Source organism: Megalobrama amblycephala, linkage group LG1, assembly GCF_018812025.1.
Source record: "Megalobrama amblycephala isolate DHTTF-2021 linkage group LG1, ASM1881202v1, whole genome shotgun sequence".
NCBI classification, from domain to species: Eukaryota; Metazoa; Chordata; class Actinopteri; order Cypriniformes; family Xenocyprididae; genus Megalobrama; species Megalobrama amblycephala.
Window position 1 is genome coordinate 9,041,196 of NC_063044.1, and position 27,938 is coordinate 9,069,133.

Sequence of the window (27,938 nt, forward strand, 5' to 3'; positions counted from 1 at the left end):
TCGGGAGGAAGAATAATAATAATAAAAGGGAAAACGTACAATTACAATAGGGGCTACAGCCCCTTTGGGGCTTGGCCCCTAATAATAAAAGGGAAAACGTACAATTACAATAGGGGCTACAGCCCCTTTGGGGCTTGGCCCCTAATGAAAATCAATAGAAGTTCAGAGAATGAACACGGAATGAACTAAAATACTTGTATCTCATTGAAGAGGAATAAAGATTAGCACAATCCTTATTTGGATAAAAAAGGTATCAAAATGACTCATTACACACAATTGTATAAAGGAACCCCACACGAGATTTGAATCCACGACCTCCGGGTCCAAGGTCCATTTCTCATCTCATTGCACCACTGTGCAAGTGAACGTTTCCACACCTGCCGAAGTTTATTAGTTCATGTGAAAATGAACTCAAAATGAAGAATTCTTATAAAGCTGCACTTTAGATCATTCTGCAGCTCATCATGCTGTAGTGCAATACAGAGCAGGAAGAGGAAAAACAGCAGAAAATGAATAAACATGAAACAGCTGGTTCAGAATTACGGGCAAGAATGAACTCAGAATGTACATAAGCTTAGATGAAAATGAACACAGCATGAAACAAAAAGCATTTATTTCTAATCCAAGAGGCAGTAAAGGAATCAAAACACACTATTTTATAAAACCGCTCCACCTGGGATTCGAACCCACTAACTTCGGATACAGGGCTCTTCAGATAACTGGCTTTACACATTGAGCTACTTGAGGATGCACATTCAACAGACTGTGGAAGAAACCTTTTAGTCTAACAAAGAATTCACAAAAAAAGCATTACTTAGCATGCTAACCATATTAGCATGCTAAGCTAACTTAATGCTAATGAAGCTCATGGTTAACTTGATAACTGAAGAGCCACATTAAAGAGAATGACAACTGGTTAGCATGCTAAGCAATTAGCATGCTAAGCTAACTAGCATAAGACAACAAACACAAGCAAGGTCACATTCAGAGATGAATATCTTGGGAATGGTAGCGAATATCAAAAATCCATTCAGTCATTTCTGTGCGGCTCGGTCCAAAGATCACCTGAGCTGATTTTGGACAAAATTGGACAAAAATTGTAGGAGGAGTAGCGAAAAAACTGTTTTCCATTTATTTCAATATGGCGGACAGGTACATTTAAGGAAAATGACAAATGACACATCGTCGGAATCGGCATAAGCCAGGGAATAAAATGACATAAAGCATACACATTTTGGAAAGTGTTTTCAAAAGTTATAAGTGGTTTTGCAATAATCATTACATCTGTGGAACAGTAGGTGGCGCTGTGTTGAAACTTCTCAGGTACCTTCAGGACCTTCTAAAGGTCATACATACCAATTTGTGTGAAGATATGTCAAATTGTTTAAAAGTTATTGCAATTTATGACAAAATTCAAAATGGCGGACACGTGGTTCATCCGATGTTGACGAATTCGATATCCTCGGATTCGGCATGGCACAGGGAATCCATAGACACCAAGATCTTGATTTTCTAATAAAGTGTTCAAAAGTTATTGGCCAAAATAGCCATTTTTCAGATCTCATGACCTGTAGGTGGCGCTGTTCCCAAATTTGGCATGGAACCTCAGATCATGGTCTTGATCAAGTGTACCAATTTTAGTTTTGATTGCTCAAAGTTTGGCCGAGATACAGCCTCTATAGCAATTTTGGGTCAACCTCGTTAACTTCGTGACATCATAACTTTTGAACAAAGATGAATAAAAAAAATCTGTTCAGTCATTTCTGTGCGGCTCAGACCAAAGATCACCTGATCAAAGTTTGGACAAAATTGGACAAATTTTGAAGGAGGAGTAGCGAAAAAACGGAATACTGTACTTTTCAAAATGGCCACTACTGTACTGGGTGGAGACTTAATGTAAGATATTGAATGTGATCAGTATGAAGAGAGGAATCAGTTGTATTGACATTCATTTTTCTGGAACAAAGGGTTCAAAAGTTATAACCTTTACAAAAGTGAATATTTGAACTGGTGGTGGCGCTATAGACTTAGTCCTAGATACTCCAAAGTTGGTCAAATTACTTTTAATTACTATCACTACAAGCATGCCAAATTTGATAATTTTCCTTCTTATGGTTCATTGATTACCATACAGGGGGAAGAAGAATAACTACGAATTTGGACATAAAGGAATTGCATGTGATAGCTTCAGATTAGACCAGTTTTAGGCAGAATGCCTAGAACAGACACAAGTTCTGCATCTTTTCCTGCCACAGTACCTCATGCGGTCTGGGCATGTGTCACACTGAGTTTCGAACCCACGATGCAGAGCATTCGGGATCCGTGGCGTAACACATTGAGCTAATCAGCCATGCAAGTTCATCAGTATGCTAAGCAGAGGTTTCAGTGTGAGAAAGAGTTCACAAAAAAAAAAGCTTCATAGCATGTTAACCATATTAGTATGCAAAGTTATTTAATGCCAACTAAGTTTTGGTTAACCTGTTGACTGAAGACCACATTAGAAAGAATAGCAATAGTTTAGCATGCTAAGCAATTACTGTGCTAAGCTAACTAGTATAAGACAACAAACACAAGCAAGGTCACATTCAGAGATGAATATCTTGGGAATGGTAGCGAATATCAAAAATCCGTTCAGTCATTTCTGTGCGGCTCGGTCCAAAGATCATCTGAGCTGATTTTGGACAAAATTGACCAAAATTTGTGGGAGGAGTAGCGAAAAAACTGTTTTTGATTTAATTCAATATGGCAGACAGGTACATTTAAGGAAAATGACAAATGACACATCGTCGGAATCGGCATAAGCCAGGGAATAAAATGACATAAAGCATACACATTTTGGAAAGTGTTTTCAAAAGTTATAAGTGGTTTTGCAATAATCATTACATCTGTGGAACAGTAGGTGGCGCTGTGTTGAAACTTCTCAGGTACCTTCAGGACCTTCTAAAGGTCATACGTACCAATTTGTGTGAAGATATGTCAAATTGTTTAAAAGTTATTGCAATTTATGACAAAATTCAAAATGGCGGACACGTGGTTCATCCGATGTTGACGAATTCGATATCCTCGGATTCGGCATGGCACAGGGAATCCATAGACACCAAGATCTTGATTTTCTAATAAAGTGTTCAAAAGTTATTGGCCAAAATAGCCATTTTTCAGATCTCATGACCTGTAGGTGGCGCTGTTCCCAAATTTGGCATGGAACCTCAGATCATGGTCTTGATCAAGTGTACCAATTTTAGTTTCGATTGCTCAAAGTTTGGCCGAGATACAGCCTCTATAGCAATTTTGGGTCAACCTCGTTAACTTCGTGACATCATAACTTTTGAACAAAGATGAATAAAAAAAATCTGTTCAGTCATTTCTGTGCGGCTCAGACCAAAGATCTCCTGATCAAAGTTTGGACAAAATTGGACAAATTTTGAAGGAGGAGAAGCGAAAAAAACAAATACTGTACTTTTCAAAATGGCCGCTACTGTAATGGGTGGAGACTTAATGTAAGAAGTTGAATAGCATCAGCATGAAGAGACGAATCAGATGAACTAAATTTAATTTTTCTATGACAAACAGTTCAAATGTTAAAACCGTTAGAATGTTGAAATTTTGAACTGGTGGTGGCGCTATAGAGTTGGTTCTAGAGACTCCAAATTTGGTCCAATCACTATTCATGAGCATCTCTACAACTGTGCCAAATTTCATCATTTTCTCATGTTCCGTTGATAGGGCTGCCATAGACTCCCATTCGGGAGGAAGAATAATAATAATAAAAGGGAAAACGTACAATTACAATAGGGGCTACAGCCCCTTCGGGGCTTGGCCCCTAATTATATTATATTAAAACAGTATAAATTAAAAATAATTTTTGCTGGTATCAAGAGGGTCTTGGCTGAGTAATTTGTGAAGAGTGACTTATCACCTCACTGATCTTTTAGAAGGCATTTGGCCCCGCAGCTACAGCTGTGATGGCATTACATTGTGTTCACAGCAACAAGACAAACTGGAAACAGTTACAGACTTTGATGCTGCGAATATTGGGTCAAATAATTTGCTCAGTTTTAAGATTTTTGTGACTACAACATAGAATTGGACACAATTTTCTTATTTTTGGGCTAAGATGTTATCAATTACTTTCTCCTGAGAATCTATTTGGATATGAAAAGAAAGGTTGGACAAACACAGGTCTGATTGAGAGCACAAAGATTAATTTTTGGTCGGTTTGTTTTTTCAGTCTCTTTTGAGATACTGAACAACATACAAGAGTGCAGTAATTTTAAGGTCTGATAAGACCAAGGTAAAAGATATGTTTTATAAGACTGAGCCTTAACCAGTGCTGTTTACACTATTTATGGCATCAGTCGTAAACCTTCTTAGCACCTCTTGAACAATTTCAAAGTGATGTAATTAATCTTATTCTTTTGGCTAAATTTCTTTTATGAAACAAAGACAAGCTGAGCATGTCCTCTGAATAGGTGAAATCCTCAGGCTTGGTTAAAAGTCTCTCAATTATCATTATATACATCAGTTTCAACATTTAGTATATTTTCCCAATTGCAGTCTCTCCAGGACTTCTGCATGGCAGCAGTTCTCTAGGACTGAGACAGAAATATACCCAAATCTTTTCTTTTGAAAACTTTTTAGTTTTACAACATTATTTTGTCCAGCTTAACATTTCAAACACAAAGGATTCCAGTAAGAGATTTTTCTCCCTTGTTATCTTATGGCTTATCCAATCACAAGATTTTTTTTTTTTCCAACGTAACCATTTGCTTATTTTCAATGTTGCAACGTTGTTGCAGCAAGGCAAATAAACATGTAGCTCTTTACCTCAGAATTTAGGTTTTTAATTTCCAGCCCTCTATTGAATACCAGAATCAAATTTGGATGGTGTTATTCCAATTTAAGGTTAACCTCCTGTTGCTTAGGCAAACAAGGAGATCTTTAAAGTTAAAGCAAGGGATATCATTTCTCATCTACACTGCTGCTATCATGTCCCTGATTACATGTGGTTGTCTATCTCTCCAGCCCCACCGGATTTCGGTCTCCGGTCTTAAATATGGGTATGCCGACCCATTCTATAAATGTGTCAATAGCATGCAGCTATCTTTCCCTCAACACTTCTAAAAGGCAAATAAGAATGGACTTACCACACAGCTGAAGGAGAAGATGATAAAGCCTCTTACTTGTTGCAAATCCCAATTTTCCACTGAAAAGACACTCGCCACCAGGATATGGGAGATCACGGAGGGAATGTCACCACTTTGTAAGGACCCCCGCATCGGCCCAAAAACGGAATCCGACACGCCTGGGCGAAGGTTAACGCGTGTATGCCTTTTCAGCGTCTCTATTAAGTTCACTTAATTTCACTCGCTTAATCTGACTCCAATTTCAAATGATTCTTACACTTAGGTTGTGTTTCCAATTAGAAATTAATCATTTGTTATGTATTAATTTAGATATTCGATTATTCTGATTACCTTATATCTTCGATTATTTCGTTCACTGCAGTCCCGGTATCGCTTTAGAAGAGTTACTTCGGCCGATTTGAGCACTCTTCCCGGGCACAAACTCGTCAGTCTGACCTTAAACATTGGATGCAGGGTAAATATCTACCTTTAAGTCGGTCGCGCTCTGCTTACTCGTAACAAAAAGCATAGTTTTTATATATTTACGAAAACTGCAACTTATTTAAGGCAGTGATTGTCAGAAATCGAAATGGACTTAATTGACGTGCCCCATGTTCCATCTATTAAACCTTTCGTATGAACAATCCTGAACACAGATTTGAGGTAATACCTTCGCTTTGATCTACTAGAAATAATGGATTAAGAATAAGGCGTTGTAGATCTTCTTTCCAGATTAAAGTTTTATTACTTTATTGCAGGACGCTTCATCTCAGTTTTTGTTTAGCAGGAAAATCAAGCCTTACACAGGTTTTTTCACATCTTCGTGGCACACCACAATGATTTCCGTCATCTCATGTGTTAATATTTTTTTAGTGTAACAATTTATGATTTGCAAAAATAACTGTTGCATCTGTGTAGATTACATGAGCAAAGTGTATACGCGTTGTGCACGCTATACATTATGGTCAAGCATGCGCCCTTAAAATAGCATAATGAACAACGCGCAACGCGCCACTGACTTTAGACTAGGTTTTTTCTGGTCAGTGGCGCAATTGTTTAATGGAACAGCAAAATACCACCAGGGATTGTTTGCGCCGGAACACGCCTCCTTTTTTGCGCTGAACCGCCCAGGGAGCGCAAGTTCATTCACTAGTTTAGCGACGTGCTTCTGTGGAGGGAAAAGCGCGCTTTGCGCGGGTGCAAAATAGGAATGACACATGCGTCGGTGTACAAAGTCAATTGCGCTGGGTGCAAGATAGGGCCCATGGAGTCATCAAGCGGCTCGTCCTCAGAACCGCCGAAGGAGACGAGATCGCTCGCATTAGCCAAGGGATGCAGCTCAGGGCGGGAGAACAGGACGGGGGACTTCTCTCTCGTGGGAGAGGGTGAGGCACGCAGGGGCTGAGCCGGCATGAGCTCACACAACTCCGGGCGCTGGGCTGTTCTACCCTGCTGTCTCTTCTTTTGAATGAAAATAAAGAAAAAGGCATTTCTTGCTGCATGCTACATGCCATGTTAATGACTAACACAATACAATTCTGGTTTTAGTTAACACTCTGAGGTCTGAGGGTATCGCCGGCGATACCACCGTGGTTTTTTTCTTATCAGTGTGAAAGAGACTCAAAATACTCTGTCAGTGTTGCACATACAATTAAGAGTTATACACCATTTTAATCTGTGGAATATCTTCTTTTATTTGTGTGCACTCAGAGCAAAAAGAAAATGTTGTGCTTTTTGTAAAATAAAGAAGACTAACATGATGCGTGATCTCTCGTCTCCCTCTGAACGAAGTCCAATCTGATAGTTCTCAGAAAATGAACTGTAACTTAGTGAATACTAATCACAGAAAAATTACACTTATGTCTAAAAAAACGTTAAGATGTCAGGTTTTAAAACATGTAAGTCAAATCGAAAACAAACCTTCTGTGTTTATGTAATCTGTATGAAAAGAGAGCCATGTCAGAAGTCTGTGATTCAGCTCATTATCCGCTAATGCGGCCACGCCCACGGAGCGAGCGCTATTCAGAGGCAAATTCAGTCAATACATGCATACATCATCTCAATCGTGTATTTATTGTCTTCAAAAGTGTTTTGAATAGCCATAATTAGCGATCTCTTGCCTCTGTTAGTTCCTTGATTGTCACATGATATGCCTCTTCTTTTACTGAGGCATTTGTGGACAAAAGGGGCAGAGCGCCCTCCGGCTGCAAGTATGAATTAAAAACACAGCATCCAGCGCTCATAATGATGACAATAAATATAGAATAATAAATATTACTCCTCTGTATAGAAAATTGATATAAACATATGAGAATCCATCAATATTTCTCCAAATGTTTATGCTTTTAAGCATATTAAGAAATTATGGTCAATATAAGATTTTAAGAGTCAAAATGTGAAGCTTGAGTCTTAGATCTTTTTAATGATGTATAGTTTGTCAACTGCACATCAACATTTAGGCTCTATAATATAACAAATATAGTAGCCTATATTCAGTCCCATGAAATGTGAAAATGATCATAAATGTTACATTTGTAATTATTAAATTGTTATGAGGCACACAGCAGTAGGTAGATGTTGGTTTTTATAACAAATGTTGTGTAAAATCTTTTCTAAACCAATTCTATTTTGAACGTTTTTTTATGAAAACTGCCTGGATGCTTCTTGGCCTTGAATGCATACATCCATGGAAAATTTTCACATCTACCTTGTTTATCTCTTGTAGGAATGCAGGGAATGAGGAAAGGGTAGTATCTTCTGTTTCAGAGTGTTGTATTACATGCATGACTACATGTCACCATCGATAATGTTCACCAAACCTGCTGTTAGATCAAAAATGACTGACTATGTAACAAAAACAATGAGTGGTGTAGGTAACTTCAAGTTCGTTAATATAGCACTTATAAAACAGCCACACGACTGACCAAAGTGCTGTACAAAGGATCAGAATTAGGAAAAAAAGATATAGAATAAACACAACTAAAACACAATAAAGCAGGGTCAAACCCCAAATTGTACTCAACTAAATGAATATGTAGAATAAAACAAGAGAACACAAAGTAAAGTCAATAAAACACAAAACAGGACAAACATAAAACACAACAGACCAATAAAAGAAAATTAATTATAAGTGTAGGACCAAAATCAGCTCAAATGAAATAATTAATTTATAGGGAATTTATTTTATTAGAGAGCAAGTGAATCGTCCAGCGTTCATCTGCTCGGGCCGTAATGAACTCTTGTAGCGGATATGAATATCCAACTATCGTGAAAACACCAATTAGAGCGCAGTAATTTTTAAGATCCACAGTTTAAGACATTAAATTTTACAAGCACATAATGCAAGACACTTTCTTTTAAAATCTACAAGAGACTTTATTTATTATTCTAACACAAACTAATCTAACACAAACACACACAAACATTCATACACGTTACAGAAAGAAAGGAAATGAGAAAGAGTTTCAGGAAAGAATGAAATGATGAGCATGACTACTAGGCAAATTTTCTCTTCAAAAGACCTGACCTGAACGAACCATGAATCATTAATTTAATGCACCAGTTCAGCTTTAGAATCTGGAAGTACTTGCTTGTTGACTTCAAATGTGAATCTTCTCATCAGCGTCCTTAGCTTGGAGAGAAGGGTTTTTCCAAATCAATGATTTGTTGCAGAATCTTTTCAGGTCTGGCATTAATGTCCTAAGACACAAAACGATCGGGGGTGCGTTTCCCAAAAGCATCGTTAGCCAACTAACATCGCAAGTTCTGTCGTTACTTACATAGTTCAACGATTTGGTGTTTCCCGAAGCCATAGTTCAAACGAACATTCGCAAACTTGCACTGTAACAAATTGCTGTAGTTTTTACAGCAAAATTCTACAGAAACTTGCTGTTTTACCATTTTACAAGTTATTACTGTATTTTGCAATGCATTATGGGTCAAAAAGAGTATTACAGTTGTTAACAGTATTTTTCCAGGTCAACTGTAAATTAATTTACAGTTAAGAGGTGTTTTCGCTGTAGCTCATACGTTTTTACATAGATACATACGTTTTTGCTCTCAAGAAAGATAGTATTTTTAGAGCATTTGCAGTTTGGAAGACATTACATATTGACCGCTCGTGAGACAAAACTACTTATAGGCTAACATGTGCAGTTAGGTTTGTTGATGAACAACATTAGAATATATGGTATTAATATCGTTGGATGCTGCGATTTTCTCATTTATTTCACCAGTTTGGATTTCTTATTGAGAGCATGTAAACCCAATTTTTAACAAAGGCCTGCAACTAAATTGAACGCAAAACTGTTTGAGCGAATGATGTAACGTTAGGGGTGCTTCGACTTCGACTCACCACTGCCAAGGAGTATTGTTTAGAGCACAGCAAAATCCCCAATGTTAAATTAACACCCAAAGTGTACATATGAGTCCATCTTACCAGGTGTTAAAAAGTAACACTGAAGCAGTGTTAAAGTTAATGAGATAATTGATTGATGATTGAGTGATGATTGACAATTAGTGGTGACACCTGATGTTAATAAGCAGAATCATTGAAGGAACAAGAGAAAAAAGGTCTTAATTAATGTTTTATGGAATGTTTCATTTCAAGTCACCATGAAAGAGGTCAGCGTTTGCCAGTGGTGTAATGTAACAAAGTAATAATACTTTGTTACAGTACTTAAGTATTTTTTGAGAGAATCTGTACTTTACTTGAGTCTTTATATTTCTGTCAACTTTTACTTTTACTCCACTACATTTCCTAAATAAAATGTATACTTTTACTCCGATACATTTTCCCAAAGCATTTTCGTTACTTACTACAAAATAAAGTCGGAAGAACACAGACTGCAAGCAAGTGCTCGCACAACCGCGGTTAATTTCATTTTCCGGGTTGCATCCGTTGCTGGAGCGGCTGAGAATATGCGCTGTCATTATACAGTACGAGAGCGGCCTCTAGAGGCGAAATAAAAACTATTACTGATGCCTCGTATTGTTTGTTTTGACACGTGACGTGAGGCTGCGCGCTGCACAGAGCGGGGCACTTCAAAAACGGATTTAAAACGAACAACAAAACGGTATGTTATACAGTGTACACTACAGTACATGTTTTCATATCATTATAAAGTAATTAGTTAGATGCTGCATTAGTGGAGAACAGTATGTTCTCCGTCGAGGCTAACATTAGTAGTACCTCAAGCGGTTAAAACAATGTGACAAAAATACCAACTGTTTAATGTCACGATTGTTACCATTCATTTGCATTAGTTTATATCCATTTGTTCGCTGTTATGCATTCGTTATCCAGCGAAGTTGCATATTTAAACTGTATCCTCATCATGCAGCGACAGAAACATTTATCAGAAATGCATTCGATTTGTTCTTTTTATTGGCACTGTAACACATATTTTGATTAGATCATCATCAAGTTTTCTAAAATAGAGGCAAATAATGTGTGAAAGTATACATATAATAGACCCATGCTATGCCTTTGTGTGTAAAGATCGTAAGTTTTAAGCATGACTGTTATGAAATGGTAACACTTTACAATAAGAGTCCATTTGTAAATTAAAGGTTAATAAAAGTATTGTTCATTGTTAATTTCGACATTTACATTTTTACATTTTAAAGTTGTCTCTTACATTAGTTATAATGCACTATGAATTAACATTAACAACGATCTATGTATAATTAATATATTAGTATTTTTTTATATTTAAAAAATACAATAAACATTTAGCCATTTTTTAATTCAAAGAAACAAAATGTAAGAAAGAGTTAAAACTGAACATAATCATGCTGCTCAAACTGTGTATAGAACAATTTTTAATTATATTTTTTGCTCCTTTTGTATTTTACATTTACTTGTACTTTTACTTTCAATACTTAAGTACGTTTAATATCAAAAAAATACTTTTCGTACTTAAGTACAAAAAATATCACATACTTTAAAACTTTTACTCAAGTAACATTCTAAACAGTGACTTTGACTTCTACCAAAGTCATTTTCTGGTAAGATAACCATACTTTTACTCAAGTATGGTTTTCGAGTACTTTATACACCACTGGTATCAATATATTAATACTTCATTTCGATCTGCCCATCCCTATTATAAAAGCTCTTCAGGATTTCAAGTTGTAACAGATTTACTAAAAGGAAATAATATAACATTTATATGACCCGTCAATACTGGATGTCACCAATGAATCTGACCATTTCACAAAGAGAATGTCATCATCAAGACAGAACCATTATGACTGTGCTTCCCAAAGCATTGTAAACCTAAATTGATAATCTTTGGCTTACATCACTATTGAGAAACACAGCCCAGATCATAATTTCTCTGACCATAACAAATGTGCTTTACAAACACAATGTTGGACCAGCCAGAGATAAATTAATGTCAATAAATAGAGTCAAGAGCCCAGCTAAAGGAAATGCTTTTCACCATCATGGTGACTTCAAACTAAACTTTCATTAACACATTAACATCTAAACATCTGTTAATTCTCAGACTTTAACTTTTGTTGATGTATTACAGAAATAAAATCAAACTGGTTAATAATAATTGTAATAATGTTTAATGGCTAGAAGTCAGTTGTAGATGTTGTGTCTCTCTCTTTTTCTCTTGTTGTTTCTTCAATGATTCTGCTTATTAAAGGTCCCGTTCTTCGTGATCCCATGTTTCAAACTTTAGTTAGTGTGTAATGTTGTTGTTAGAGTATAAATAAAATCTGTAAAATTTTAAAGCTCAAAGTTCAATGCCAAGCGAGATATTTTATTTAACAGAAGTCGCCTACATCGAACGGCCAGTTTGGACTACATCCCTCTACTTCCTTCTTTAATGACGTCACTAAAACAGTTTTTTGACTAACCTCCGCCCACAGGAATACACAAGAGTTGCGTTTGTAGAGTGTGTTTGTCGCCATGTCGTCGAAACGCTGTTATTTTCATCCCGCAGTCCAATCACCGGGTCTGATTCCGGCTCAAATTGATAGGGTAAAATTAAAGACATGTTTACAATAACACTGAGCGCGTGCATCTCCACGTTATGGTAAGAGGCGTGACCTTTCCGGGCAAGATGCGCTAAACTGCTGTCGAATCACAACACAGGAACCGCTGGCACAATCAGAACTCATTACGTATTTCTGAAGGAGGGACTTCATTAGAACAAGGAAGTCATCAGCCCGTTTTTATGACAGTGGAAACAGCGGTATACAGATAAGTAAATTATGTGAAAAATACTGTGTTTTTTTACACGCGAAACATGAACACATGTTATATTGCACACTATAAACACAATCAAAGCTTCAAAAAAACAAAAAACAGGACCTTTAACATCAGGTGTCACCACTAATTGTCAATCATCACTCAATCATCAATCAATAATCTCATTAACTCTAACACTGCATCAGTGTTACTTTTTAACACCCAGCAAGATTTGAAACAAGTTTAAAGATTAAAACAGTTTATATATATAAAAAAAACAAAAAACATAATGCTATAATTTGGTACCATAATGCCATTTTTGTTGATGTTACCAATGAAAGTCTTGCAGTAATTTGCTGTTAATTTCAATAAATATTTTTCTTAAAACAGCTTGGTTTGATTATTTTTTAAATGTTTATTTTAATGGATTTACATCAATATAATGGTAAATAATAGAGTACAGTCTACTGTTAAAATAATTGTTTACAGTATTTTTAAAGTATAACGATTACAGCAACATCTTGCCTTTTGGAGCATTTACAGGATTTTATTGGCAACTTTAGTTGCCAGGTAAATACTGTAATACAGTGCAATTACAAAAAAAAATACTGTATTCCACTATTTTACAGGATTTTATTGACAACTTTAGTTGCCAGGTAAATACTATAATTCAGTGCAATTACAAAAAAAATACTGTAATGTATACTACAAGTTCAATTTTATATATATAAAAAAATACTGTATTTCACAAAAAACAATATACTGTAAATTGATTATTTACAGCAATTAACTATTTTACAGGATTTTATTGGTAACTTTAGTTGCCAGGTATATACTGTGATTCAGTGCAATTACAAAAAAATACTGTATTCCACTATTTTACAGGATTTTATTGGCAACTTTAGTTGCCAGGTAAATACTGTAATTCAGTGCAATTACAAAAAAATACTGTAATGTATACTGCAAGTTCAATTTTATAATCCTGTAAAAAAAAAAAAAAAAAAAAAAAAAAAAAAGATGATTTACAGCAATTAACTATTTTACAGGATTTTATTGGCAACTTTATTTGCAACTTTAGTTGCCAGGTAAATACTGTAATTCAGTGCAATTACAAAAAAATGCTGTACACTGAAAAACATGATTTTTTGATGCTGTTCACTTTATTTAAACAACTTATTTTGATTCAACACCATTGTATTAGGTTTCTGGTTCACATTGAATTGTTTAATGTTAAATTAAGTTGAAACAATTACTTTTTGACTTAATTTGATTTTTTCAGATTAAAATAACATGTTTAAATCAAGTAAACCCAACTAGGACTCAATCAAACAGGATTTTCACTTCTCATCATGCTTTGCAAAGGGGCTGAACTAGGAGTGTAAATGTTGAAATAAAGTGTTATTTTAAGCAGTTTTTAGGAAGATGAGAAAATGGAAAGACTTTTTAATGTTTACTGTTCTATTATGTTGTTATTTAAAAGTTTCTGTTAATTAATAGTTTTGGGGTTACCATTGTGGTGAAGTGTTGCACTTGTGCTTGGGTTGAGGACCTGCTAACAAAATTTAAAATTACTTTAATAAAAAAAGTAATCATTATGGTAGTGCTCAGGGTTGCGTTTCCCAAAAGCATTGTAAGCCTATGTTGATTGTTGAACCATTGCTACCAATGGAGTCATGATCAATTTACAATGTTATTGGGTAAGGCAATTTAGGATGAATCCAGTATCACATCTGGATTGCCAACACAGAACATCACAAAAGTTATGTAAATCATACAATTAAACAAGAAGAATTAATTGTAAAAATCAATGTATATGAAAACAATTTAATTTATTTTGCTTTTTATTTATTTTATTTTAAAATAAAACCTTTGATGCTAATAAAAACTAAGTTGGTTGTGTGGAACCACTGTCCATAATTGACTTGAGTTAAAGTATCATTTTACTACAAGTTCAATTTTATAATCCTGTTAAAAAAAAAAAAAAAAAAAATACTGTATTCCACAAACAACAATATACTGTAAATTGATTAACAGAATTATACTGTAATCCATTTTACAGCAATTAACAACTATTTTACAGGATTTTATTGGCAACTTTTTTGCCAGTAAATTCCTGTAATTTCAACAGTACATTTTTACAGTGTGTGTGGTCGGAACGACAGCTCTCGAGCTGTGGTTAGAAGCATAGTTTCCTGTTTTTATGACATGTGGACTTAATAAATCGTTATCTTGAGCAAAATAAGCAAGCTGACATTAAGTACAATGTATATCTTTTATTTCGAATATATACAAATGTCATTTATATATTTTAGTTTGTCAAGAGATTTAAAGCACCGTTTTTGAAGAGTGTGCATGTGCATACGTGCTCTAGTACGTCAGAACAAGCATTAGATGTAATCTGGAAATAAAGCAAAATAACTGAGGAAAATGAGAATTAGTCCTCTAATGCATTGTCCATAATTTATAGCAGAAATTCTAGCAATAATTCAATCGCAAACGGATTCATTCAGTTATTACTCCACCACCTGCGTGACGTCATTCACCAACATGGTTGAACGACAGGTTTGCGACAATACGGTTTCAGGAGACAGTCGTGACTAGCTAGTTGATTTGTTCAACGATGCATCGTACTATGGTAGTTACATCAGAAAGTTACATCGTTGTTCAGGAAACGCACCCCGGGTTGTGTGAGAAATCAAACAGTATTTATATAATTTTTTATCTCTAATACCCCACTATGTCCAACTGCCTTCAGAATCCGGTTGGTAAGGTTTTATACTTCAGTGAGTGTGAGACATCTTCACATCTACCTTGTTTATCTCTTGTAGGAATGCAAGGAATGAGGAAAGGGTAGTATCTTCTGTTTCAGAGTGTTGTATTACATGTGTGACTACATGTCACCATCGATAATGTTCCCCAAACCTGCTGTTAGATCAAAAATGACTGACTAGGTAACAAAAATCAATGAGTGGTGTACTGTAGGTAACTTCAAGTTCAACTTCAAATGATGTTCGACTTCGCCAGTCGGAAATCACTAAAATTAACATTAAAGAGGTGTGTGAACTCGCAAGTACAATGTCAGGAGAAGTAATTTGCTCTGGTCCCCTTCCTGTTTGTTGGAGTGATGAGATAGCAGATTATCATCACTCAGTGGCTGGCTGTCTAAGTGGTGTCCACAGAACAATATAGGTTTCATAGACAATTGGAAAAGTTTTTGGGGCAGACCTGACCTGTTGAAAAGAGATGGTATTCATCCCTCCCGGGACGGTGCTGCTCTTCTCTCTAGTAATATGGCACATAGTCTTAGAGCTGAAACATGACAAACTGGGGCCCAGGACAGGAAGCAGACAGACTGGCTAAACCGACCGTCTGCTAGCTGCCTCATGTTACAGAAGTCAGATAAATCCCAACACATAGAAACTCTTACACCTAGATATTATCACATAGAGACTGTGTCTGTACCTGAAACCTGAAACCTGGCTAAAACTGGACGATTACATTACTTTAAATGAGTCTAGCCCTCAAGGTTATGATTATCGACACAATCAGCAACAAAAGGCAAAGGGGGAGGTGTTGCTGTAATTTATAGTAATATTTACAGTATCAGCCAGAAGTCTTTCAAATATAATTCTTTCAAAGTGATGGTGCTTTACATAAGATTATGTAAGTTTACATTTGTGCTGGCTACTGTATACAGGCCACCAGAACACCATACAGACTTTATCAAAGAAATTGCTGATGTTCTATCAGAATTAGTACTAGCTGCAGATAAAGTCCTTGTTGTTGGTGATTTTAATATCCATGTAGATAATAAAAAAGACTCATTGGGATTGGCATTTACAGACATTCTAAACTCTATTGCTGTTAGACAACACGTGTCAGGACCCACTCATTGTCGTAATCATACTTTAGATCTAATATTGTCACATGGAATCGATATTGATGCCGATGAAATTCTGCAGCAGAGTGACGACATCTCAGATCATTATCTAGTCTCGTGTGTACTACATTTAGTCAAAGAGGCTAAACTGCCTCCCTGCCATAAATAGGGTAGAAACATCACTTTTACCGCTAAAGATCGCTTTATAAATAATCTTCCTGATCAGTTTCATCGCCTTAGCATACCAGACAGCTTAGAAGACCTCGATGTTGCAACAGAAACTATTGCCTGTCTTTTCCAGCACATTAGACTCAGTTGCTCCTTTGTGTTTAACCCTTTGAGCGGTACAGTCCCACATGTGGGATTTTTATTTCTGTGCCCCTGGGCGTACGGTCCCACATATGGGATTTCGAACGTTCAGCGACGTCACATAACTGCCAGATTCAAACTGTGCTTTCGCACTCTGGCTGCGAGACGGACGTGCGCAGCTCTTGTCATATATCACAACTATGCAGTGTTTTCAGCCACATAATGTTTCTTTTAAGGTTTCAGACATTTAAATAGACATAAGCACCATTAAAACAATATATTTAGAGTTTATAAAATACACACTAATGTCAGACATCAGTGGAAGGAGCAATAACAATCCATTCAAATATAATTTGCCGACATTTATTCATATCAGACACACATAATGGGCCCAAGTAACTATAAAGTTTACTCTATTATTCTTCCAGTTCACCAGCAACTTACTTGCATATATTTCAGGAGAAACGGATGAATTCACCCGCTGTAAAACCGACTGACAGGACTCTGTGAACTGCAGCGCAAACTAAGATGGCGGCGCCCATCTCGCGTTATAGATTAAGATAAATATCATTTATAAAGGCTTTTAAACGACAAAACACACTCACTTACACATATTTGAGGATCGGCATATCAGATAGTTGATGACATGGTAAGCAAGTTTGTGAATATTTTAAATAAACAAAGAAAAACAAAATAATAGCGATCCATCTGTCATACAGTGTTATTGTGGCTGCGTTCAGCGCTCGTGACACGCAAGACGCGTCGCTATGGAAACATTAAAGGCAAACGTTCTAAAATAACGGTCGCCTTAAAAAAACTCACTCTGGGGGGACAGTTAGAATATTTTAAACTCACGCTCGAAAGGGTTAAAAAAGATTAAGGAAATTAATCCAACGCCATGGTACAATGAGCACACTCGGGCCCTAAAAACAGCAGCTGGAAAAATGGAGCGCAGCTGGAAGAAAACAAAACTAGAAGTATTTCGCATTTAGTGGAGAGAGAGAATGATTGAGTACAGAAAGGCCTTAAAAACTGCTGGATCTGCCTATTTTTCAAAACTTTTAGAAGAAAATAAACACAACCCTAGGTATTTATTTGATACAGTGGCTAAATTAACAAGAAATAAAGCTTCAACTTCTGATGTTTCCAAAGAGCACAGCAGTAATGACTTTATGAACTTCTTTACTTGCAAGATTGATAATATTACAGAAAAAATTATAACCATGCAACCGTCTACTACAGTATTGTGTCAGACAGTGCATTGTAGTGTCCCTGAAGAAAAATTCAATTCATTTACTGCTTTAGGAGAGGAATAATTGTCTAAACTTGTTAAATCATCAAAATCAACAACATGTATGTTAGACCATATACCGACTAAGCTATTGAAAGAGATGCTTCCGGAGGTCATAGATCCTCTTCTTAATATTGTTAATTCATCTTTATCACTAGGATACGTACCAAAAACTTTTAAGCTGGCTGTTATTAAACCTCTTATTAAAAAACCACAACTTGATCCTAGAGAATTAGTCAATTACAGGCCGATTTCAAATCTCACTTTTCTGTCAAAAATACTAGAAAAGGCAGTTTCATCACAACTATGTTCCTTTTTGGAAAGAAATAGTATCTGTGAGGATTTCCAGTCAGGATTTAGACCGTACCATAGTACTGAGACTGCTCTCATTATAGTTACTAATGATTTGCTCTTATCATCAGATCGTGGTTGTATCTCTCTATTAGTGTTACTGGATCTTAGTGCTGCATTTGACACTATTGATCACAATATTCTTCTAAATAGACTCGAAAACTATGTTGGCATTAGTGGAATTGCATTGGCATGGTTCAAATCATACTTATCAGACCGTTATCAGTTTTTTTAGTAGTAAACAATGAGATGTCATATCAATCACAAGTTAAATATGGAGTACCGCAAGGCTCAGTACTAGGACCGTTGCTTTTCACTCTGTACATGCTACCCTTGGGAGATATCATTAGGAAGCATGGCGTTAGTTTTCATTGTTACGCTGATGATACTCAGCTCTATATTTCTTCACACCCTGACGAAACTTACTAATTCGCTAAATTAACAGAATGTATAGCTGATTGTGGCGAGGGGGGCGTGGTTCAGCGAGGTCTGCAACGGGAGAGAGCGTCAGGAAACGCATGGTGAGCGATTGGGTTAAATGTAAATCACGAACACCTGTTTCTCATTCCAGTGATTGGCGCGGAGACAGGATAAAACGCCGCGAGAAGCAGGAGTGTGGGAGAGAGAGGGGAACTGCTGACTGAGACGCTGGTCAGGACAACAATACTGGAGTGAAGCCCTTTGTGGATTGTGAATACCGAGACTGGAGTGAAGCCCTTTGTGGATTAATTATTTTGTTGTTGTGCGTTGCACCGTCTTTCTGTTGGACATTTTTGATTTATTGAATAAAGCTCAGTCAGCAGTTAAACGCCGACCCTGTCCTCTTCCTGCCCTACAACCTTTGATTGTACTACACTGATATAAAAATCTGGATGACCAGTAATTTCCTACTACTAAATTCAGAAAAAAACAGAGATTCTAATTTTTGGACCAAAAACTACTTCACGTAATAACCTAGAATACTGTCTAACACTTGATGGCTGCTCTGTTAAGTCTTCGTTGTCAGTTAGGAACCTGGGTGTGCTCTTTGATACCAATCTTTCATTTGAAGGCCATGTTACTAGCATCTGCAAAACCGCATTCTTCCATCTTAAAAATATATCTAAACTACGACATATGCTCTCAAAGAAAAATGCAGAACAATTAGTTCATGCGTTCATGACCTCAAGGCTAGATTACTGTAATGCTCTACTGGGTGGTTGTTCCTCCCGCTTGATAAATAAACTACAGCTCGTACAAAATGCAGCAGCTAGAGTTCTTACTAGGAAGTATGACCATATTAGACCAGTTCTGTCATCACTAGGGTTGGGTATCGGTTGGGTTTTATCCAATACCAGTACCTACTCTGTATTTTTTAAACGGTTCCGGTGCTGAAACGGTTCTTGAACCGGTACTTAAGAAAACAAAACCACACACACTTTGTCAAAAAATAATACCCTTTTATTTACAGGGCCAAACTGGACACAATATTAACTTAAATCTTTAAACAAGTAACATGGTAATAATAAATAAACCAATATAAAATTAAAATTCACATTTACATAATATCACATAAAACAATATTGTATCAAACAAAATAATAATACTGGAGATTAATAGAGATTACAACCAGGGTAATCTAATCTCCATTTTCTCTTCCTAATGACCTGAACTGAACAGTGCAACAACTTAAATATATTAGAATATAAACAAATAAAACACAAATATAGAACAAGATATTCACAACAGTATTGCACATTTAAAGAAGCTTTTGTGACTGGTGATGAGGACACTTTACATCAGTTTTTAACAATTCTTCTGCAGGAATATCACCATATTGGCCTTCTCTGGCAATATACGGCATCTTTCCTGACTTATAGCATGTCCAGCACAGGACACAGGTTGATGAGGCCTGCACACACAAGTACACCTCTGATAGGACAGACAAATTAGGGAGGGTATCCCTCTTACCCCCCCACCAGGCCACAGGGTCTTGTCCAGATGGGATGGCTGGCAGGCCTTTGTAGATCTCGATCTCTTTCTGGACCTGCTCTGTGATGGAGAGGGCGCTGCTTGTGGTCTGAGTTGTATGAAGTTCTCGGTCTTCATCCTCAAACAACTGCTCCAAGGCTGACATCTTGTACATACAAACAAGTTCAGTATAGCACAAAAAACAACTATTCATTGTACACTAGATAGATAGTATATGGTTGAAATACAAAGTTCAGTCATGAAACTCTAACCGAGCGCTGATTGGGTCTTTCTACGCCATGGCATCAGCCAATCGGAAGTAATTCCATATCCACGCAACCATATATATCGTACCCTAGCCTGCGATCGACAGCTGCGCAATGTGAAGCGCTGTTAGGAGCAGAATGCTTTCAGAATTTCAACATCTAAGATAAGTAAACAGGTTTTCTTATGATATTGCACAATGCTTTGAGAAGTATGCTTTCAATTGTTGAAGTATCATACACGAGGTTCAAATCATGTCAACTCCCAACCTACTGTGATAACTATATGCACTAGCAGCTAGCGTACATGCATCGCATTTGGAGCAGCAAACAGATATGTTGTAAGGATACAGAAAAAATAGTTTGCTAATTTAAGTACATGGGTTTCACTCCGTTTCACATAAGCTACAGCATTTCCTAATATTTAAGCAGCAGCAACATGCTAAAACAAATATTAGCGGATATCAACAGCATAGAACGCTAGCAGAAGTAAATGTGCGTTTCGCAATCAAGTGACATTGTTCAATTATCTGCTAACCACGATCGATTACTCTTTAAAAACGTACATATTCACTTAGCATATTAAGAACGTGAGCAGTTAACGTTACATACACTTTTTTGGGAAATATACACTACTTCATAACTACGGGACGAACGGAGAGTTACGTTCAAGTCGGATACAATTTAAGCATCAGATTTCACTGCTGTCCTTCAGAAAGGTCTTCATTCCACTTACCTAAATGTGCAAGGTAGCTTCAGTACTTTCAACGAAGCAAGTAACGTTACCGGTTGACGCCGTATAGGCATTTTACCTGGCAATATGGGTCGCGTGGAGAGCGTTGTGTGTTCAGTTGCGGGGTGTTGCTGAGCTGCTTGACGATCACGGAGATGTTCGTTTGTCTGAGTGTCTTCAGAGGTGTTATTATTATCAGTCAGAATCAATAACCGCTCAATCACATCATTTGTTATCAGGAGTAGAGGCCTAGCAGATTCATTGCAGTGAGGACATTCCACTGATGTAGCGGCACTCATACGCGCCAACTGTAAAGACTAGTGTTTGCACGATCTCGCAGCATTTGTTCAGTTCATGCTTCTGTAACGAGCGCCAAGCATTTGTGTTTGATATAGCTATACTGACTGTGTGTGTATGTGTGCGCGCGTGTGCGTGTTTGTGTTCGATATAGCTACTGTGTGTGTGTGTGTGTGCTTGCGTGTGCGTGCGTGTGATAAACACCGTGTCGACATACGCAATTTTGAACTACTGCATTTTACTATTATCATGTACTAAAGTGAGAAACCATAATAGTGATTTGATAACCGCCGTGACTTGTGAAAGAAATTAAGTGTAACACATATTTTAGCCTATTTTATGTCATTTAATCCAAGTTATTCATGTCATTGTTCTAAATAACGAGATAACATATACTGCAACAAGCACATGTAGCCTACTCCAGTCTCAGCTACTGCATTTACGTAGGAGCGTGGTGAATGTGATGGGCCAGATGTAAATTTGAAGATATTCATTCTACAGTTCATTACAGTGAGTTAAAAGCTGCAGGACAGTCTGGTGGTTCTGGTTTATATGGCCCGGTATCATCTCCCTGAGGGCAGCAGGTGGAACAGTTGATGTGCTGGGTGTGAATGATCTTAGCATGATGTTATGCACTCTCCCAGACAGCGGGTGGCATAGACTGCGTTAAGTCCATCAAATGGCATCAGGCAGCATTTTTATTCAGAAATATCTAATGGACAGTTTAGTCTTCTGGAAGAATTCTGGGTAATTAAATGATTGTATGAGAATTAAATGCTGCTATGAATAGCTAGCGTTGCTTATGGTATTAAATCATAAATTATGATAATGAATAATAGAATAACAATTGAATAAACTATCAAGTCATGTATGCATATTGGACAAACCACACAAACATCATATTTTAGGGGGACTGTCAAGTTGAGGGAGTAGATGTTGATGCATCATTGAGTCTGCCATATTTTGATTTGGTGCTTTTCACCTCTGTTCCTAAATTATATTTATTTACTACTGCATGGGATAGCGATATGGTATACAACTCTCCTGCATGCAAACTCAGACTAATAGATATAATAGAAATATATTTAAATACTGAGTTCCATACTAAACACGATTTAAACTAAATGAATCAAATATATAGTTCCACAGTCTTGGTATTGGTGGAGTGCTTGCTACATAGTAGTTTCTGCTTATCCTCACTAAATTCTGGGAAATTCTGGATTCAGGGCTGGGCAATCACATCTACTGCTTAGCCTTCTACAAACATCAAACCATGCCTTTGTTTTAAGAGGGTGTTACAGTCTGCATTGACGTGGGGGTAAATACAAGCATTATCAGCAGCTACACGTTCAAATCTAGTAGCAGCAAGCTTTATATAATATATAGCGACTAAACATAGTACATGAGGATGTTCAGAGTAATGGCCTTCTCGCATATACACCTTTAACCAAACTTATTATTTGCTCAACTTCCAACACACTCCAAGGCTAGTTCAGTCAACCTAGTGTGTTCGGACTGGTTCAGCTGAAGCACGTTAGGATATTGCTCCATTATCTCTGTTCTAATGACATAAACTTTCAATGGGACTATACGATTTTCCAATGAAAAAGGTTGCCAAATCTTCATACTATTTGCTCAGGTGGTCCGGGAGATTTTTTTCAATCTCTTAGCTTGCAATGCGTCCATCTTGTTAAAGCACTTAGGAACATTCTAATCGGACACATTCGCACCTTTTGACTGTTTTGAAAGCATTTAGTGTAGCAGGCATACATAGTCTTAAAGGCATTAGAGCCAAGCTTAAGCAAACTACCAGTAAATATTTATATATATATAAAAAAAAAAAAAAACTGCTTCTCCAATTCACAGTTTCATCCCGGACCCCTGGTTTGACTCTGGACCCCAGCGCACCAAGCCTCTCCAAGTCCCTGCAACCGTCTACTGAACAGCATAGTAAAGACATTCCCAACAACCAAAGCTATTCCTACACACCTGCGCTACATGTTTCACCACTCAGAAGGAAAGCTCTTGATACACTTTCCATACTTTTCTAGAGGCAGTTCTCACAGCTTGTATAATATAAATAAATTAAATTGTTTGTCTTACATTTAAGCACTCAAAAACGACAGATTTAACAGGTCACACTTTATTATCTAGCATTAATTCTGTGTTTTGCTCTTCTTTCATGTAACAATCCCTGCAAATTCGGAGATGCAGCTGCTCAGATCCACTGTTTCCTTACAGCTGATGGAAACTGATGACAAGGGCCTGGTTCGTTAAAACACCCATGTCATTCACGTGGCTTAAACCTAGAAGTCTACACTGACCACTCATCCAGATTGGTGTAGCAATGTCAGCATTCCAAGAGTACCATCCACTACCCTTAAAGAAATGGGCCGCTGGAATTCGGCAGTCCACAAATGCTACATCAGACATAATTTCAAAGACTTGAAAGAACAAGAAACATCTCTGATTTAAATTATCGGGTGGCGCTGGGCATTCTGGTATTAATTATTCAGTTACAATTATTCGATTTGATCATTTGCAGACGTTAGCAACAACGTGTATGCAGCATTTTACAGTATCCGAATCCTCAGCTAGTGGAGGGGAGGATCTCGGCTGCGAGATTTAAGTTTGATGCAGGGGACCAGGGACAAATGTTTTCGGAGCGGTCACCATCCAAAAAAAAAAAAAAAAAAAAAAAGCATACCATACACTGCATTAGATAAAACTAATCACATTTTATAGGCATGTCATTTATGCAAATGAGCTCTGGCTCAGTATCATTCTAGCTTAGGCCACTAGGTCAGATGCACATTTATAGGTAAGTTCAATAGTGTTAAGCCACTCGGCAAAGCAGGCCCAGGCTCACATAGATAGTCTATAGCTCTATGGAGCAGCAGCAGTACACATATTTTGGCGTTCAGATCTGCTCTGTGGGGGGTATCAGGCCGAAGCTACTCGGCCGCTTTCTTAACTTGGGTAGCACGGACCATGCGGTCCACTGCTTTGAGGGGGTTCTACCATTCTTGCAGCAGCCTTTTCCTTCTTGTTTTATTTGACTAAGCTAAACAATTTGTATTTGCTCAGCAGCAACAGCAGCAACAGCAGCAGCAGCAGTAACTGCAGCAGCAGTAGCAGCAGCAACAGCAGCAGCGTAGCAGATCTCGTACGCCAAAATCAAGCCATGTATACTTCATACCCTATGCCAATAAATGCTGGTTGAATTTAATTCACTCCGAGAGTTGTCATGATTGAACTTACACATCTGCCTGCTTGGTCCTCCTCACCTGCCTCAGTCTGATGAGGGTCCTCCTCTATTGGAAGCTGTAGACACAGAGTGCCCATAAAACAGCAATACTTAATTACAGAAACTGTAACATTGAGCAATCAGTACACTGTCTCAGACAAACATGCAGTAAAATACCTGAGTTGCTGTGGCATTGTCAATCACTGCTTTCTCAAGCCTATCCCAAGCTTCTGCAACACCAGCTTCCAACCTGCCTTTAAAGCGAGGGTCCATCAATGTGGCCTCCTGAAGGAAGTTCTGAATGTCCTGATCCTGTAATGAAAACATGGTTTAGTGTCTAATAGTGAAAATGGTGTATAGTTCTTCTTTCTTTGTGAACATAGATACTGGCTCCAAATGGATAGTACCTGGTATCTTTTATTGAGATCTCCCCAGACCTTCTCTTTTATGGCAGCCACAAAGACATTGTCATCATCAGAGGTTGAATAGTGTGCCTCCAGCTTTGTGAGGATTGGGATGATTTGGCTGCATGTGGGGTACTTGTCACTTGACACGCAGAGGGTTGAGGTGTACAAGACTTTCATGCATTTCATGAATTCCTCGGCCTTCTCGAAATCACTCTCTGTAAGCCTTTCTAGTCTGTGCAAAATAAACAAAAATGTTAAATACAAAAGGTACAATTATATTGTTGCAAGTGACCCTCTTGTCCATTACCTCACCTGTCCCTCTCCATTGGCCTCCTTACCCTTTGATCGAGGCAAGCTGCCTGGATTGCAGGGAACTGCTCCACAAACCACTCCACCATGAGGTATAGAGAATCCAAGCGAGTCCTCACATCCAGGATAACATTGTGCTCTGGCAAATCTAAAGCACAGAAATTTGAATTACAATAAACAATTGCTTATATTTAAAAGTATTACTTTTCCAGATGTATTTATAATTATATATATGCTATTTACTGAGGAGTCACTGCTTCTCTCTCAGGACAGTTTTGCTCATGGTGGAGCGCTTCATCCACACCACCACTGCGCGAATCTTTGCACACCACCGAGTCACAGCTTGGATGCCGTACACCTTCTGTGCTGCCAGGTTGAGTGTGTGGGCAAAGCACCCAACTTTTAAAAATTTCAAGTTTCTCAGGGCAACATCCATGTTGAATGCGTTGTCTACTGTGGCAGCTATGACTTTTCCAGTCAACTTGAACTCCTCAAGAATGCTGTGGATTTCCTGTGCCACCACTGGCCCTGTCTGGGACTCATAAACTGCTTCAGTGCTCAGCACTTTCTGCTGGATGCTGCCTTTGTAAATGTAATGGACAGTCACTGTTAGATAGTGGTCCTGTGCCACGCTGGTCCATCCATCGCAAGTAATTGCAATTTTGCTGACATGCGCCAGCTCCTGGATGACATTATGTTTTATAACAGAATACCACGCGGGTATGTACGTGTTGGACATGTCATCCCTGGATGGTGGTTGGTATCTATGATTTAGGGCAGTGCACATCTTCCTTTATACAAAAATAAATATGATTATATTATGATATCTATTAGTACATAGAATGTCTTCATGGTACAGAGGTTGCATTCACATGCATCAAGGAAATTCTATTTTGATATAGCCCACATTTTTACCTGAAAGATGGCAATTCCACCGTGGAAAATGGATGAAGCCCCATCACCACAAATTTGGTGACTGCCCTGTGGATTTCCTGCACCTTCTCTTTGGTTAGTGCAGCCTTCTTAGCCATGATGAAAGGAGTCACTGTTGTAACTTCAAAACCAGAAATAAAGATATTACTATCAAAATTGTTTATAACATACACCTAACTCTTCAAGTTACTACTACTAGTAAACTATTCAGCTCAACAGCTCATAACAATTCTCCTAATTAAATGAAAAATTGCGCCGTTTAATACTGATGTAAAACACTTATGATCAACATTTTGTCTTTGCATATTATGACTTTTACTTTAAGCAGAGAAATATCTGACAATGAGCACGCAGAAAAATGTAACACACACAGTATAGCCTTGTATAAAGAAGTGTTGAACTTTGTTAAAACATTTTACACACGCTGTTGAATGGCAACGGTGTTTGCTATGCTAGCCTACTTGATATGCAAGATTTGCAGCTGGCATTAAATTACTGACTTACCCGAAGAGGAACAGCTGCTGTTATCATCATCTGTGTTGTCCATCGCCACACTGGCAGGGCTGGGACTCTCTTCAATTTGTCCGGCGGCGAGGCCAACACTAGCTGCTGATGTTGACATGCTTGGCTCTGCGTCTAGTAGGTTGTCAAACATGGTGCATTGTTCGGCTTTTAAGTACACTCCATGTGTCGCCATATGTTTCATTAAATTTGAAGTGTTACCTCCCTTGCATGATATTGCTTTATGGCATTTGTTGCATGTCGCAGAGTCTGCATTATTACACGTAAAATGCAGCCAAACCTTGGAGCGTTTTGCCTTCGGCATCTTCATTAATCCTCTCGCTATCAGTTCAACAAGTGTGCCGAGTAGCGGCACTGACGTCACGCAAGTTGATGCCGGAACACCAGGGGGCGGTAAAAAAGCACCGAAATCAGGCACCGAAATTGTCTTTCTTATTCGGTCTTGTTACTACCGTTTACGTCGGAACCGGTTCCCTATTGGCACCGCGTTTCGGTACCCAACCCTAGTCATCACTGCATTGGCTTCCTGTTAAACATCATATAGATTTTAAAATCTTGCTAATTACTTACAAATCACTAAATGGTTTAGCTCCGCAGTACCTGAGCGAGCTCTTAAAGCATTATAATCCTTCACGTTTATTGTGATCTCAGAATTCAGGGCAGCTGATAATACCTAGAATATCAAAATCAACCGCAGGTGGTAGATCCTTCTCCTATTTGGCACCTAAACTCTGGAACAAACTTCCTAGCATTGTTCGGGATGCAGATACACTCTGTCAGTTTAAATCTAGACTAAAAACGCATCTCTTTAACCTGGCATACACATAACACATTATCAATTTATATTTTCAAATCCGTTAAAGGATTATTAGGCTGCATAATTTAGGTCAGCCGGAACCGGGAACACTTCCTATAACACCAGATGTACTTGTTACATCAGAAAAAGAATGGCATCTACGCTAATATTAGTCTTTCTGTTTATTCCGAGGTTTACCGTAGTCAACCGGATCCGGGCTGTATCCAGCTGAGACCAAGGACCTGCACCTTGACACGACCACAACGCAGCCCTGAAGTATCAGCAGAGATCGAGTCAACTAGATCATCCATTGTGAAGGC

The 27,938-nt window shown here is 37.7% G+C and overlaps 2 protein-coding genes across 5 annotated transcripts in view; one reads left to right on the forward strand and one right to left on the reverse strand.

Moving 5' to 3' along the window:
* LOC125280859 (gastrula zinc finger protein XlCGF57.1-like) overlaps nucleotides 1–27,938 on the forward strand; it is a 1,316,469-nt gene that overhangs the window by 448,852 nt on the left and 839,679 nt on the right. The window lies entirely within an intron of this gene.
* On the reverse strand, nucleotides 19,511–27,403 carry LOC125243378 (E3 SUMO-protein ligase ZBED1-like). 4 transcript variants are annotated; one of them, XM_048153016.1, is made up of 8 exons: nucleotides 26,805–27,403; nucleotides 26,283–26,421; nucleotides 25,611–26,158; nucleotides 25,371–25,515; nucleotides 25,059–25,290; nucleotides 24,829–24,963; nucleotides 24,666–24,728; nucleotides 19,511–20,277 (listed from the first exon to the last, which is right to left on the reverse strand). In XM_048153016.1, exons 4-8 carry the CDS (start codon nucleotides 25,454–25,456, stop codon nucleotides 19,900–19,902), a joined length of 894 nt encoding a protein of 297 aa, XP_048008973.1. In that variant the 5' UTR covers nucleotides 25,457–25,515; nucleotides 25,611–26,158; nucleotides 26,283–26,421; nucleotides 26,805–27,403; the 3' UTR covers nucleotides 19,511–19,899. The 4 variants fall into 4 exon arrangements, with proteins under 4 accessions (XP_048008973.1, XP_048008981.1, XP_048008990.1 ...); XM_048153033.1 differs by having other exon boundaries at nucleotides 20,125–20,277; nucleotides 24,692–24,728; XM_048153024.1 differs by lacking the exons at nucleotides 25,611–26,158; nucleotides 26,283–26,421; nucleotides 26,805–27,403 and having other exon boundaries at nucleotides 25,397–25,502.